At 35.9% G+C, this 17,116-nt stretch overlaps 1 protein-coding gene across 3 annotated transcripts in view; it reads left to right on the top strand.

The window, feature by feature from the left end:
- LOC123536394 (sodium/calcium exchanger 1-like) overlaps positions 1–17,116 on the top strand; it is a 412,525-nt gene that overhangs the window by 385,851 nt on the left and 9,558 nt on the right. For all 3 annotated transcript variants that reach the window (XM_045319573.2, XM_045319564.2, XM_045319556.2), the window contains one exon: positions 9,968–10,126. In XM_045319573.2, coding sequence (XP_045175508.1) covers positions 9,968–10,126 — 159 coding nt within the window. The remainder of the gene's footprint in view (positions 1–9,967; positions 10,127–17,116) is intronic.

Here is a 17,116-nt window from a genome sequence, read left to right as displayed (position 1 = left end):
CTAAGCCGAGTTCGAAAATGGGACATCTCGGTTCAAAAACTAGGTCACTAGGTCAAATCAAAGAAAAACCTTGTGTATGCGATAGAGGCTGTACTTTTCAATTCTTCTTCATGAATATTGGTCAGAATGATAACCTTGATGAAATCTAGGCCGAGTTCGAAAATGGGTCATCTCGGGTCAAAAACTAGGTCACTAGGTCAAATCAAAGAAAAACCTTGTGTATGCGATAGAGGCTGTATTTTTCAATTGATCTTCATGAATTTTGGTCAGAATGATTGCCTTGATGAAATCTAGGCCGAGTTCGAAAATGGGTCATCTCGGGTCAAAAACTAGGTCACTAGGTCAAATCAAAGAAAAACCTTGTGTATGAGATAGAGGCAGTATTTTTCAAATGATCTTCATGAATTTTGGTCAGAATGATTACCTTGATAAAATCTAGGCCGAGTTAGAAAATAGGTCATCTGGGTTCAAAAACTAGGTCACTAGGTCATATCACGTAAAAACCTTGTGTATGCGATAGAGGCTGTATTTTTCAATTGATCTTCATGAATTTTGGTCAGAATGATTACCTTGATGAAATTTAGACGAAGTTCGAAAATGGGTCATCTCGGGTCAAAAACTAGGTCACTAGGTCAAATCAAAGGAAAACCTTGTGTATGCAATAGAGGCGGTATTTTTCAACTGATCTTCATGAAATTTAGCCAGAATGATTATCTTGATAAAATCTAGGCCGAGTTCGAAAATAGGTCATCTGGGATCAAAAACTAGGTCACTAGGTCAAATCAAAGAAAAACATTGTGTATGCAATAGAGGATGTATTTTTCAATTGATCTTCATGAAATTTGGTCAGAGTGATTGCCTTGATGAAATCTAGGTCGATTTGAATATGGGTTATCTGAGGTCAAAAACTAGGTCACTAGGTCAAATCAAAGAAAACCTTGTGTATGAGATAGAGGCAGTATTTTTCAAATGATCTTCATGAATTTTGGTCAGAATGATTACCTTGATAAAATCTAGGCCGAGTTAGAAAATGGGTCATCTGGGTTCAAAAACTAGGTCACTAGGTCATATCACGTAAAAACCTTGTGTATGCGATAGAGGCTGTATTTTTCAATTGATCTTCATGAATTTTGGTCAGAATGATTGCCTTGATGAAATCTAGGCCGAGTTCGAAAATGGGTCATCTGGGATCAAAAACTAGGTCACTAGGTCAAATCAAAGAAAAACCTTGTGTATGAGATAGAGGCAGTATTTTTCAAATGATCTTCATGAATTTTGGTCAGAATGATTACCTTGATAAAATCTAGGCCGAGTTAGAAAATAGGTCATCTGGGTTCAAAAACTAGGTCACTAGGTCATATCACGTAAAAACCTTGTGTATGCGATAGAGGCTGTATTTTTCAATTGATCTTCATGAATTTTGGTCAGAATGATTACCTTGATGAAATTTAGACGAAGTTCGAAAATGGGTCATCTCGGGTCAAAAACTAGGTCACTAGGTCAAATCAAAGGAAAACCTTGTGTATGCAATAGAGGCGGTATTTTTCAACTGATCTTCATGAAATTTAGCCAGAATGATTATCTTGATAAAATCTAGGCGGAGTTCGAAAATAGGTCATCTGGGGTCAAAAACTAGGTCACTAGGTCATATCAAAGAAAAACATTGTGTATGCAATAGAGGATGTATTTTTCAATTGATCTTCATGAAATTTGGTCAGAGTGATTGCCTTGATGAAATCTAGGTCGATTTTGAATATGGGTTATCTGAGGTCAAAAACTAGGTCACTAGGTCAAATCAAAGAAAAACCTTGTGTATGAGATAGAGGCAGTATTTTTCAAATGATCTTCATGAATTTTGGTCAGAATGATTACCTTGATAAAATCTAGGCCGAGTTAGAAAATGGGTCATCTGGGTTCAAAAACTAGGTCACTAGGTCATATCACGTAAAAACCTTGTGTATGCGATAGAGGCTGTATTTTTCAATTGATCTTCATGAATTTTGGTCAGAATGATTACCTTGATGAAATTTAGACGAAGTTCGAAAATGGGTCATCTCGGGTCAAAAACTAGGTCACTAGGTCAAATCAAAGGAAAACCTTGTGTATGCAATAGAGGCGGTATTTTTCAACTGATCTTCATGAAATTTAGCCAGAATGATTATCTTGATAAAATCTAGGCCGAGTTCGAAAATAGGTCATCTGGGGTCAAAAACTAGGTCACTAGGTCAAATCGAAGAAAAACATTGTGTATGCAATAGAGGATGTATTTTTCAATTGATCTTCATGAAATTTGGTCAGAGTGATTGCCTTGATGAAATCTAGGTCGATTTTGAATATGGGTTATCTGAGGTCAAAAACTAGGCAACTAGGTCAAATTAAAGAAAAATCTTGTGTATGCAATAGAGACTGTTTTTTTTCAATTGATTTTTATGAAATTTGGTCAGGTTGATTGCCTTAAGGAGGTAGGTTACCTTGGTACAAGGGTAAATTCAAATTAGTTGAACCGCAGCATCTTTTTGTATTTCGTGTAATATGAAGTTTTAACTGCTAAAATCTCAGTTTCGTTTGTCTCTGTCCCTTCAAGTTCAATTTTTATCCAGGTTTTAAGAACATGACCCTCCAAAGGTATTTCATATTGGAAGAAGAAGGAAAATACGGATATTTAACACTTTTCAGAGTATTTCCGTTTCATTGATATCCGTAGAAGTCAGCATAATCTCTAATTTTACTAGTATGCGCGTTAGCTTTCTAAAATAAGCTTAAAATGTATATGTCGCGGGGCTCGTGTTTCCATGGTAACGCATTTTCTCTCATTTTTAAACAACTATGTATAAAAATAGGGGTTTTCGACGGCTTCAGTGCCATTCTGTTATTGACCAACATGGAATATTTGGAAAATATTATTAGCAAAATACCAAGCACTATACATGGTACCCTAATTTTCTTAAAGTTTAAAGTAACCATGGCAACAGAGATGTTTAAAATGGCTCATATCTTGCTTTTTGTCGTAATTTCTTATAAAATAATATTGAATAAGATTATCTTTCTAGCTGATGTAGCTTTAAAACATATTATTTCTAACGTAAGTTATATTTTCGTGTTATCTGCATTTATTCAAACAAATTTCTAAGCTTAGAATACTTACAGCAGTACCCCTCGTCTGGCATTTTTCATGAAAAAATCGTTCAACATGCTACTATTATTCTCATGGATATTGTTGAAATGAAAATAAAAAGCCGAAGCTGTGTTTCTTAAATAGACTAATGTCAACGCTTTTGAATTTTACATTTAGATACATAGGTCACGGGCTTCGTTTCCATGGTAACATTAATTCAATTCAAGAAACCACAATTTTCTACTGAAATTTGAACAATTTTAGATCTTAGTTTTAGTATATAAGTAACAAATTATCAACGGAACCTGAAAAATAGGTATTACAAATCAAACTGCTAGATTTTTTATTTGAAAATGGCCGTAACAAGTAACCTCTCACCCAACTATATTCCAAATAACATTGGTGACCATCATCCATTTTCTTACATTCCGCATAACATTTCAATATAACTACATAAAAGAAGCAAAATATTGATTATTATTTATAGCAAAAGACTCATAAAAATATTTCAGCATATAATGGTTATTTAAAAATAGTTTGAATAAAGAAAATGCACAGAATTACGTACTTTCAAGATAAAAACTATAAATTTTGCGCGGTAACTGACTCGTAACGTCATGACGTCAATGACGTCATTTTAAGGCAACATTGTTTTGAAGCGTTTCTGCGCCAATTTATTCATTATTTCTGCATTATTAAACCATAAAGCGTCAGATCGAAGACAGGTCTATGATTTGTTTTCAGAAGAATGAATATACAAACACATTTAGTTTGTCGTAAACATCGTGGTAAATCGTCACGTTAGCTTCCGGTTGGACATGCGCACATACAAATATAAAGGTAACCTACCTCCTTAATGAAATCTAGGTCGAATTTGAATATAGGTCATCTGAGGTCAAAAACTAGGTCACTTGGTCAAATCAAAGAAAAAACTTCTGTATGTGATAGAGGCTGTATTTTTCAGTTGATCTTCATGAATATTGGTCAGAATGATTGCCTTGATAAAATCAAGGTCGAGTTTGAACATGGGTCATCTAGGGTCAAAAACTAGGTCATATCTAAGAAAATGCTTGTTTTATTGCAAGAGACCAATTTTTTGGTCCAATCTTAATGAAAATTGGTCAGAATATTTGTTTCCATGAAATCACTAGGTCAAACATGTTTTACACTGTTATGGAGTGTTTCTTAGGTGAACGACCTAGGGCCATCTTGGCCCTTTTGTTTTTTTTCATTTTTAATTTTCAATCAATATTTATAATCAACATGTGAAATTTTATTCCCGTTCCCCTGCACCCCCACCCCCTAAAAAATAAATATATACATATATCTATATATATATTTCCATTCCTTTTTTTTTTTTAAATGTTCAAACCTTCAACATGTTAAGTTGTGACTGCACAAACCTTGCCCTCAGCCATGTTCAAGATATCTTACCTGTGTTCTCTTAAGGACATCTGTTCTTTTAAGTTCAAATGTACATGTTAAACAGCAACAGCTGGTGCCAAACCACTCAAAGACAATATTTCGTTCCAGTTAACTTCAAGCTCACATTTCAATTAACTGCATTTAATTTTAAAAACTAAGCTTATTACAGTAAGCATATCCCATTCAAAATAAATTCTTTAGTCAGGATCAAAGTATCATACATTTATTATGTACTCTTTAATTAAATATTTGTTTTCTGTTAAATTGATTTTGACTAAAGAAGTTATTTGCTTCTTATTAACATCCTTAACTTTTTGCCAGATATATCTTTTTGCCATTCCTCACCACAAACCCTTTTGGCGGGGGATACCAATTCATCGAATTTGCTTGTTTCAATATCAAAATAACAGGAAAACATCGTCAAAATATTTGTCTGGAAACTGGTTTACCTCAGGCGGAAAATCAGGCCTCGACCTTAGCGGTGGACCGTTGGACCGACGCAACCAAAATATCGGCAGGTCCACTAACTATCAAAAGTTGGGTAGACCGACGGTCAACCAATTTTCAGTCACGGTCTGCAAATAAAATAAAACCCTTAAAAGTAAAAAAATAGGGGGGAAAATCGTACCCATATCGGCGAATTCACAAAACGAAAGTTGATTTTGCCTCAAGTACGGCATTCTACCGTTATAGGCATTGGCGAGTTAAAGTCAGGAGAGCACGAATGGGCTACTCCACCGATCGGGCGAGTGGTTTTTACATGGTAATTTTACCAAATTGAGAAATTACATCAGGCAAAATTATCTGGATTGACTGGAATTTACCCGCGAATCGTAAAAATATCAAAACGTCATGCTGGTAATTTTCCATTCCACAAGCACGTGCGCCCTATCGTAATGTCTAATTTACATCGCGGTTACTTTTGACACAAAAAATGCGCGTAGTGCATTCATTTTTTAATATAATCGCTTTAAATTTTAAACACCGCTTGAGAACTAATACAGTTTGAATTCTATAACAATTTTAATAAGATATCGACAGGAATGTAGGCAAAATTCTTTAAAAACTATCAAATTTTCATATAATGTTTTGTAAAATTTCAAACAGCGCGATCTTGATTATTTATTTCTTTCTTAAAGTAAATAAACTGTACATACTATGGTAATAAAATTCAGACTTTTGACCAGAAAGTACAAAAAACACAATTAAAAAATCTTAAATAATGAAAAAGCGGCAGCAATTTAAATACATGGAGTAAAACGATTTTTGGCAAACAGATTCCTGTTAGCGCGGCAGAATAGGTTACATGACCTAATGAACGTAAATAGAAATGTGGTATAAAATAAAGTAGTATGATGTCGTTGCGGTTTTTAATAAGTTTTAAATGATTCTTTGTACATGTATGTTTTGACACAACACTTTGTTAGATATTCTTCTCAAACAATAATGTAAATTTCTTGAGGGCAAATAGGTCACAGAGGTAGGACATCCACTATCATCGTTCACGGTTTGACACATTTACATGTCAGTTTATTCGGGATATTGCACTTTCGCTTTTAAAAAATTAAAGAAAAAACTTTTTTACTGATTTCTTCTCAACAATTAAAGGAATCGAGAATACGATCAGACAGTGATGTGTCACATGGCGCGAAAACATAACGTAATGCCATGACAATCTCGGGGAAACTATACCGCTTTGATCTCCGCTTCAGATGCCACGAATAACCGACACACTTCTTTCAGCTCTTTGAGGGGGTGTTAATTGAAAATGAAAACAAGGCCAATTACTTAGTTTATCATCAGAATAATTACCGATAATTAATTGTTGATGTTTTCTTTTTTCACTTTCAACACGGGTCGGGAGGATGATGATTATTGTGTCCATATTTTGGGACACTTTTCAAAATAATTATTTTTCGGGATAACAGATTGCTACAGTCTTCCATTTTTAATTATTTTAGAAATAAGTCCTGTTTCTTTGAGTCATATGAAGTTATGACGTCTACAACATCACAATTTATGTGATAGAATTGGAGGTCCACTAAAGTCTGAGCAGGTCTACTAGATTTTAGCAGTTGCTGGACCTGCTGGCAACTGCTGAAAAAAGTTAAGGTCGAGGCCTGAAAATAACTTCTTTTTGTGACCCTATTTGAGGCCCCATGAAACCAATATTTTACGTCACAAAGTGATGCTGATTACAGCATCGGATGCAGAAGGAGCTGAAGTTTGTGCAGTGTGGGCTTCATTTATGTCAAATATTTTTAGCTCGACTATTCGAAGAATAAGTAGAGCTATCCTACTCACCACTGCGTCGGTGTCGGCGTCGGCGTCACACCTTGGGTTAAGTTTTTCGTACCAGTCCACATTTTGACAAAGTCTTTTGAGATAAAGCTTTGAAACTTTCAACACTTGTTTACCATCATCATGGCCAGTTATAGGCAAGAGCACATAACTCAGTCAAGGATATTGGCTGAATTATGGCCCCTTTTGACTTAGAAATCATGGTTAAGTTTTTCGTACCAGTTCATATTTTGACAAAGTCTTTTGAGATAAAGCTTTGAAACTTTCAATATTTGTTTACCATCACCATGTCCAGTTATAGGCAAGAGCACATAACTCCATCAAGGATTTTGGCTGAATTATGGCCCTTTTTGACTTAGAAATCTGGGTTAATATTTCGTACCAGTTCATATTTTGACAGTCTTTTGAGATAAAGCTTTAAAACTTTCAACACCTGTTTACCATCACCATGTCCAGTTATAGGCAAGAGTACATAACTCCATCAAGGATTTTGGCTGAATAATGGCCCCTTTTGTCTTAGAAATCATGGTTAAGTTTTTCGTACCAGTTCATATTTTGACAAAGTCTTTTGAGGTAAAGCTTTGAAACTTTCAATACTTGTTTACCATCACCATGTCCAGTTATAGGCAAGAGTACATAACTCCATCAAGGATTTTGGCTGAATTATGGCCCTTTTTGACTTAGAAATCTAGGTTAATATTTCGTACCAGTTCATATTTTGACAAAGTCTTTTGAGATAAAGCTTTGAAACTTTCAGCACCTGTTTACCATCACCATGTCCAGTTATAGGCAAGAGTACATAACTCCATCAAGGATTTTGGCTGAATTATGGCCCATTTTGACTTAGAAATCTTTGTTAAGTTTTTCGTACCAGTTCATATTTTTTGTAAAATGTTTGACATATGGCTTTGAAACTTTTATCACTTGTTTAGTATAATAGTCTCTATCTGTAGGAAAGAGAACATAATTCTGTCATCTATTTTGGCTGAATTATGGTCCTTTTGGATTTTGAAATTGGTTCTGTTTTCATACATGTCCATGTTTTGTCAAAACTATTTGACATATGGCTTTTAAAATTTGAACTCTTGTATATCATTATGATTTCCATCTGTAGGCAAGAGTACATAACTATTTTGACTGAATTATGGCCCTTTTTGGACTTTGAAATTGGCTCATATATTGCCATTTAGTGCAAGACTTATCGAAATCAAAGTAATACAGGAACATTGTTTGTCTAATCTATTTATTCCTCTTGTCTGAATATCCGTGGAAATATTTTGACCCCATTCTTTAATCAATTCTTCGAATAGTCGAGCGCGCTGTCATCAGACAGCTCTTGTTTGAGGAGGTAATGGAGCCGAAATATGAAAATTTGTCCGGCTACTGGTTCCTAACCAGTATGCTGTTTTTATGGATCATGTAAAGTCCCGTGATTGTTAAATGAAATTAGTCCTGTGCCCAAAAAATCAGTCTAAACCTACTTTCATAAATAGTCCTTTGCCACAAAAAATATGTGATCTCCAAAAAACAGTTTATTAGAGACAGGTAGTGGGAATTGTTACTTCAGCAAAATCATGAAACATTGGTATATGCATTTCAGACAATATATCTTAGCAAAATTCATGAAAATGTTCCTAGTATTATTGCGATTCGGGTAAATATCGACACATTTGTCACAAATTATTCAAGGTCCTCTTGCTTTTCGAAGTACCACAGATTAAATCTTTAACTCGCACTCATATCATGACATGTCTAAATGGCTAATATACATACATGCCATAATTTTTCTGGACATTTCCAGGATTCCGAGTTAAAATTTCCGGGATTTTTACCCTTTGTTCGGGACATACACCGTGACATTAGTATTCGTCTGTTTCATGCATAAATATCATAAAATTATATGTAGTTTCCGGAGATAAACATTGTTCACTCGCTTAGGAATAATTTGCTGCAAATGTCGTCTAGCTTTCTAAGGGAGGTAAATAGGGTAATTCACGTCTATAGTTCGGCACGTGATTTGGGGTGATCAGACTAGCAGATTTACTACATACGAAGAATTAACCAGGTCATAGTGATTTAGAATCCAGCTTATTTGGTATCATTTTATCGTTTATCTAATCATTAATAAAATGGAATCCTCAAAGGAATAAAATGAATCTTGTAGATAAAATCGATACAAAATATTTCGGGTTCAATGGGTCAATTTTCATGGATCAATCGGCAAAGGCATTTAACAGTCAAAATTTTAATGCAGAATATGTGTGACAATCAATCTACATTTTAAAAGATTACAACCTTTTAATATAATTATCGTTTAATTGACAGTTTTCAGCCATTTCTTCCATAAAGGCTACATGTAGCTTCACCGCCTACGTGCTAAAAACAACGGGATTTTCGGCTATTGTTCCTAATATTAAATTATCATAAAACTGTTATTGATTGCATAATTCTGTCAATTCATAATCAGGGTCATCAAAATAGCTGACTGTAAATTAATCTTGGTCATTAAAAGATCGCAGGGCGCGTTCAGTACCTGGCTTAATCAACGTGTCCCGCTCGAGGGCATGAAACTGATATCGGATAATTAGGAATAAACAATGTGACACCGAGGACTGTTCATTGTGTTTTATTAATGTAAAATTCAACAATTTATAGACCAAAAAAACTAGTTTTTTGGGGGGTTATTTTTGTTTTCTGAATTTTTAAATTTCCGGGACATTTCAACACTGTCCGGGACACCGGGACGAGTATGTCATTTCCGGGACAATCCAGGACGTATGACATGTATGCTTATATATCTCAATATTCCGTGGAATTATTAATTTGGCAGTCTTGCAAGTATTTATGTTGATATTTTTCATTTTTCGGATCCTTGTCCATTGTTCAGCTACATAACAATAAAAAAAAGTCCTTTGCTTGATCACAAAAAGTCGGAGGACGCTGATTTGATCCAAAAAAGTCTGAGTAGCTTACCACCGTTCTAACTATAGCTCACTAAAAACTGCCATGCAACACAACCATTTTACTGAATGTGCATACACAAGTGAAACCCCAAGCATTGTTTTTCATGTCATGTAAAGTGAGTTAATGTTATACTTCCTACAAATTGTATACCTGTTCTTGCAGATTACTGGGGTGGCTGGGCTTGTTTTAGCTTCTCCATAGTGATGATTGGTGTTCTTACAGCTTTCATTGGAGATCTAGCTTCAAGCTTTGGTTGTACTATAGGACTAAAGGATGCAATTACTGCCATTTCGTTCGTTGCTCTTGGAACTAGTGTACCAGGTAAAGTAAATGATGTATTATGTTGATTTTGTAAGTGGTGATTGACTTTTGCTAATTTTTAGCTCACCAGAACCAAAGGTTCAGGGTGAGCTGTAAGTATATGTGGGTGGTCCTGCCTCCAACATCCAGAATTTAGGTAAATATTTACTTTCTGAAACTACTGCACAGAATTACACCAAACTTGGTGTGTAACATCCTGGCAAGGTCCTGTCCTAAATTTGATGGAGTGAAGGTACTTGGCCACCGGATCTTCATGAAATTTGATCAGAATGTTTGTCTGGATGAAATCTAGGTAGAGTTTGAATATGGGTCATCTAGGGTCAAAAACTAGGTCACCCAGTCAAATTAAAGAAAAACCTTGTGTACGCAATAGGGGCTGCATTTTACACTGGATATTCATAAAATTTAGTCAGAATGATTGCCTTGATGAAATCTAGGTCAAGTTAGAATATGGGTCATCTGGGATTAAAAACTAGGTCACAAGGTCAAATCAAAGAAAAACCTTGTGTATGCGATAGAGGCTGTATTTTTCAATTGATCTTCATGAAATTTAGTCAGAATGATAGCCTTGATCAAATCTAGGTTGAGATCGAATATGGGTCATCAGGGGTCAAAAACTAGGTCAAATGGTTAATCAAAGAAAATCTTGTGTATGCAATGGTGACTTCATTTTGCATCGGATCTTCATGAAATTTGATCAGAGTGTTTGTCTGGATGCAATCTAGGTCAAGTTCGAATTTGGGTCATCTGGGATCAAAAACTAGGTCACCTGATCAAATCCTGGCCCGACGAGACGTTCACGTCGTGGAGAGGGAACATGTCACTAACTGGGTCAACATGTATATTGTCACGTATATTGTCACATGACCTAGTTAACAACACATGACTGACATAGGCGGTGGTGGCCTTAGAAAGGGAACAATAATCGATCCATGTGCGGCTGATCATCTGATGTGTTGTTGGACCTTTCTCCAGGAACCGGGGTGTTGAGATCAGGCGGACACCCCCCTAAATTGACACCGGAATAACACCTTCGGTATCACCAACCGGACCTGTCAATGATGGGATGAAGACTTCTAGATGTCAACACTTCGGTCAAGGCAGTCTCTTGGGGAGATGAACAACACTATGGCATGCTGCTGAAAACTGGTGGTTCGGGGTCCCATGACACCCTCCAGACTAGACGCCGGATTACCATCTCTGAGGGTTTATATTGGAAAATGTTTACCTCAGCTGGATGTCGATGACGGGAAGAAGACATGTATGATGCCGGGACATCGAGGATTCGGGCATATTGGCCAGCTACAGATGGATCAACCAGACGTTTTATTAGCCCACCATCATCAGTGGTGGGCTTTTCAAATCACTCTGCGTCAGTGGTCCGTCGTCCTTCCGTCCGTCCGTCCTTCTGTCCGTTAACAATTTCACGTTATCGCATCTCTTCAGAAACTATCAGGGGGATTTTGACTAAACTTTGTCAGAATGATGTATTGGTACCCTAGTTGTGTCCCCCTGAAAATCAGACTGGTTCCAGTGATTTTTTTTGCGCCGATTTGACTCCGACATTCGGCATCTTCCCAACTGACAAAATGGTCAAAATTCCCAAAAAATGCTTAAAAATTCCCAAAAACGAGATGATTTTTCCCAATTAGATTGATTTCTTGTGAAAGTTGAACTTAAAGGCGTATGCTAGATAAAATTTTCACGAGGCAGAAATCGCATGACGCACCGATTACGACACCGTTTCCGATAAAGTTTATTTTCAACGCTTGGTCAAGACTAGTCGAAATGATAGGATGTACGTTTCAGGACGGCATGGTATCTTTTGACTATCACTGTCCCATTACGTCGATGCTTATTCTGGGTATTTCAGTAAGGAAATCTACAATGAAAACGTACGCAAGATAAAATTTTCACGGGGCAGAAATCGACCGGCTCACCGTTTCCGGTAAAGTTGCATGGTTTTGGATATTCGGACAATCACTGTTTTTATCTCTAATGCTTGATCAAAACAAAACCAAAAAGTAGGATGTAAGTTTCGGGACAGCGTAATAACGTTTGACTGTCACAGTCCGGTCACGTCCGAGCTTATTGTGCGTATTTATGCAAGGACACCTCCGATGAAGTTTGTTGGGAACGTTTTCTGGTACATGTACATATGAATGCATTTGTAAAGATAGCAGGTCTGATAATGAATTTATGTTGACATTAAAGCATACAACTGTCTCGCTGATATTTTTGAACATATGTTTTGTGTTTTTGTTTCTGTCATTTTAGTGTCATCGGCTGAAACCGGTGTCGAGGTAGATATCTCCTCGCACTTTTTTTGACATATTTCCTAAGATTTTAGTCTCTTATTAAAAAAATATATGTTACATTTGACCCATTTAACGTTTCTTTATGAATATTTTTTGTAATCAATTGGAGTATGACCAGTATTTATGACTATTTTGGATTTATAATTGTTTTTATTTTTTGGCATGAAGATCACAAACTAGTATCATAAAGGGGCAATAATTCAAAATGAAAATGTGAAAAATCTAATTCGGTGACCACCCTTTTTCTTTTTATATTTCAAAAGTAAACATTATTTTCTGTTATTCTTGCAAGTTTAATCAAATTCCTTTATGTAGATTTGGAAATATTAACTGCTTAAGGAAATATACAATATTTCATAATTATGATGTTTTTTTGACTTATAAAACAACAACAACACACAAGTATCATGCAACTATTTCTTGAATTTCATTAAAATTTCTTTTTGTTTTGAAGGGAAATAATCATGTCTTATGAGATTTGACTAGCAGTTATACTTAATGAATCATTTATTTGATTCCTTGATCTTATATGCTATGGCAGACACGCTCTAGATTTCAGGATACACTTGTACCATGGTCATGCATTATAATCTGAAATAAAATGAAAACGAAGTCGGTGACCCCCATTTTTATTTTTATTTTTAAGTTACTTATAGAATGAACTAACAATATATGAAATATGAACAAATTCTGTTATTGGGAAAAAAATGGTGAAATTCTAGCATACACCTTTAAACGATGCAAATAATCATAAAAATTCCGACACTAATTATGGTTTATTTGCAGAATTTTGTTGCTAATTCGAAGCGCGTTGTTTACATAAAACCGGTCACGGCATAGTACGGCATTTAGTATGACTTTCATCACGGTCGCTAAACGTTTTTTCATGCGTCAAAATGAGTCGAAAAAACAAATTGTTAGAAAATTACCTAAATCATCGAAAAATGTCGCATAATTCCAAATATTATAATAAGAAAATAAAACTTAAACACGTCATCAGTACTCCGGACATTCGAACATCTTTTGGTAAAGTTAAAGAGAAATTTAATTCAAATCAAACGTCAGAAAACAGGGGGTTTTTTCGGCCGTTTTCATAGCCGTTATTGGGCTATATTCCCAATGCCAAATAGTATGTTTTTTTCCCAAAATGAGTGCAAAAATTCCCAATCTACATTCTGAAAAAAAAAATCATCAAAATTGCACAAACATTGACCAAATTATGGACAATTTTGTAATGACAGTATGTTCAAGAGGTTGTACAATGTGAAACAAGTGTATGAGAAAGTGCTTAAACACATCCTTACTTTATTCTATGGGACTAAATATTTCCCAATCTGGAACATTTATGCATCAAAATTCCCAATTTTTGGGGGGTATAGGCTATGTTCCCAAAACAGCAAGAAAAAACCCTGGAAAAGCAAAGTGACCTGTCTAAGAAATCTGAGTCCCCACAAAATGACCCTCAGAAATCAACAGAAGCTCATAGTGACCCTAAGCTGTCTGAGCCATCAGATCCTGTGACATCAGAAAATAACCTGTCTGTCCTGTCTGTTCAACCTCAGTGCATATTTGAATGAAGTAAATTTACCTTAAAATAAAACTTTCCAAAATGATTTCTTTATTAAGTTTTGTTAATTTTTCCCAATTTTGAAGTTTATCATGCTAAAAATTCCCAATTTAAAAGGCATGGGCTGTTGCCAAAAAAAGTAAAAAAATCACTGGGTTCAACAATTTTTTAGTGAGTTATGGCCCTTTGCTTATTTCTATAATTTACAGGTTTATATACGGAAAAACTTTGAAAATCTTCTTGTCCAAAACCACAGAGCCTAGGGCTTTGATATTTGGTATGAAGCATCATCTAGTGGTCCTCTACCAAGATGATTCAAATTATTTCCCTGGGGTCTAATATGGCCCCGCCCCAGGGGTCACATGGTTTATATAGTCTTATATAGGGAAAAACTTTGAAAAACCTCTTGTTCAAAACCACAGGGCCTAGGGCTTTGATATTTTGTATGTGACATCAACTAGTGGTCTTCTTCTAAGATTGTTCAAATTATCCGCCTAGGGTCAAATATGGCCCCGCCCCAGTGGTCACATGGTTTACATAGACTTATATAGGGAAAAACTTTGAAAATCTTCTTGTCCAAACCACAAAGCCTAGGGCTTTGGCATTTGTAATGTAGCATCATCTAGTGGTTCTCTACCAAGTTTGTTCAAATTATCCCCCTAGGGTCAAATATGGCCCGCCCTGGGGGTCACATGGTTCCTATAGACTTATATAGGGAAAAGCTTTTAAAATCTTCTTGTCAATAACCTAAAACATTCAAATTTGGACCACATGTATGGTTTTGAGTGGCAAGATGAACCTTGATGAGTTGACCTTGATTTTGACCTAGTGACCTACTTTCACATTTCTGTAGCTACAGCCTTCAAATTTGGACCACATGCATAGTTTTGTGCACTGAAAAAAACTTTGACCTTGACATTGACCTAGTGACCTACTTTCACATTTTTGAATACAGGCTTCAAATTTGGACCACATGCATAGTTTCGTGTTCCGAAATGAAATATGACCTTGATTTTGACCTAGTGACCTACCTTCACATTTCTCAAGCTACAGCCTTCAAATTTGGACCACATGCATAGTTTTGTTTACTGAAACAAACTTTGACCTTTACATTGACCGTCCGTCTGTCCGTCCGTTAACAATTTCTCGTTATCGCATCTCCTCAGAAACTACTGGGGGGATTTTGACCAAATGTTGTCAGAATGATGTATTGGTACCCTAGTTGTGTCCCCCTGAAAATCAGACTCGTTCAACAATTTATGAGTGAGTTATGGCCCTTTGTTTATTTCTATAATTTACATAGATTTATATAGGGAAAAACTTTGAAAACCTTCTTATCCGAAACTACAGAGCCTAGGGCTTTGATATTTGGTTTGAAGCATCATCTAGTGGTCCTCTACCAAGATGATTCAAATTATTTCTCTGGGGTCAAATATGGCCACGCCCTGGGGGTCAGATAGTTTATAATGACTTATATAGGGAAAAACTTTGAATAACCCCTTGTCCAAAACCACTGGGCCTAGGGCTTGGATATTTTGTATGTGACATCATCTAGTGGTCTTCAACTAAGATTGTTCATATTATACCCCTAGGGTCAAATATGGCCCGCCCTGGGGGTCATATGGTTTACATAGACTTACATAAGGAAAAACTTTGAAAATCTTCTTGTCCAAACCACAAAGCCTAAGGCTTTGATACTTGTAATGTAGCATCATCTAGTGGTTCTCTACCAAGTTTGTTCAAATTATCGCCCTAGGGTCAAAAATGGCCCCGCCCCGGGGGTCACATGGTTCATATAGACTTATATAGGGAAAAGCTTAAAATGTTCTTGTCAATAACTACAACATTCAAATTTGGACTGCATGTATATTTTTGAGTGGCAAGATGAACCTTGACATGAGTTGACCTTGATTTTGACCTAGTGACCTACTTTCACATTTCTGTAGCTACAGCCTTCAAATTTGGACCACATGCATAGTTTTGTGCACTGGAAAAAACTTTGACCTTTATTTTGACCTAGTCACCTACTTTCACATTTTTGAAGGTACAGGCGTCAAATTTGGACCATATGCATAGTTCAGTGTTTCAAAATGAAATTTGACATTGATTTTGACCGAGTGACCTACTTTCACATTTCTCAAGCTACAGCCTTCAAATTTGGACCACATGCATAGTTTTGTGTACCGAAAAAAACTTTGACCTTCACATTGACCTAGTGACCTACTTTCACATTTTTAAAGTAAGGCTTCAAATTTGGACCACATGCATAGTTTTGTATTCCGAAATAAAATTTGACCATGATTTTGATCTAGTGACCTACTTTTACATTTCTCAAGCTACAGCCTTCAAATTTGGACCACTTGCATAGTTTTGTGTACCAAAATGACCTTTGACCTTTCCATTGACCTAGTGACCTACTTTCACATTTTTAAGGTACAGGCTTCAAATTTTGACCACATGCATAGTTTTGTATTCTGAAATAAAATTTGACCTTGATTGTGACCTACTTTTACATTTCTCAAGCTATAGCCTTCAAATTTGGACCACATGCATAGTTTTGTATACCGAAATGAATTTTGACCTTTACATTGACCTAGTGACCTACTTTCATATTTTTGAAGGTACAGGCTTCAAATTTGGACCATATGCATAGTTTTGTATTCCAAAATAGAATTTGACCTTGATTTTGACCTAGTGACCTACTTTTACATTTCTCAAGCTACAGCCTTCAAATTTGGACCACTTGCATAGTTTTTTTGTACCGAAATGAACTTTGACCTTAAGATTGACCTAGTGACCTACTTTCACATTTCTGTAGCTACAGGCTTCAAATTTAGACCACATGCATAGGATTGTGTACGGAAACAAACTTTGACCTTGACATTGACCTAGTGACCTACTTTCACATTTCTCAAGCTACAGCTTTCGAATTTGGACCACATGCACAGTGTTGTGTATGGAAATGAAATTTGACCTTGAGGTAGTCAGTATAAGTCTTGAAATTTGGAACACTCAAAAATGGCACATTGGTGGGCGCCAAGATCACTCTGTGATCTCTTGTTGAAGATACAGGCTTTAAATTTGGACCACATGCATAGATTTGTG

The sequence above is a fragment of the Mercenaria mercenaria genome, chromosome 1 (genome assembly GCF_021730395.1).
Source record: "Mercenaria mercenaria strain notata chromosome 1, MADL_Memer_1, whole genome shotgun sequence".
Lineage (NCBI taxonomy): Eukaryota > Metazoa > Mollusca > Bivalvia > Venerida > Veneridae > Mercenaria > Mercenaria mercenaria.
This window is presented reverse-complemented; position numbering and strand designations above follow the sequence as displayed.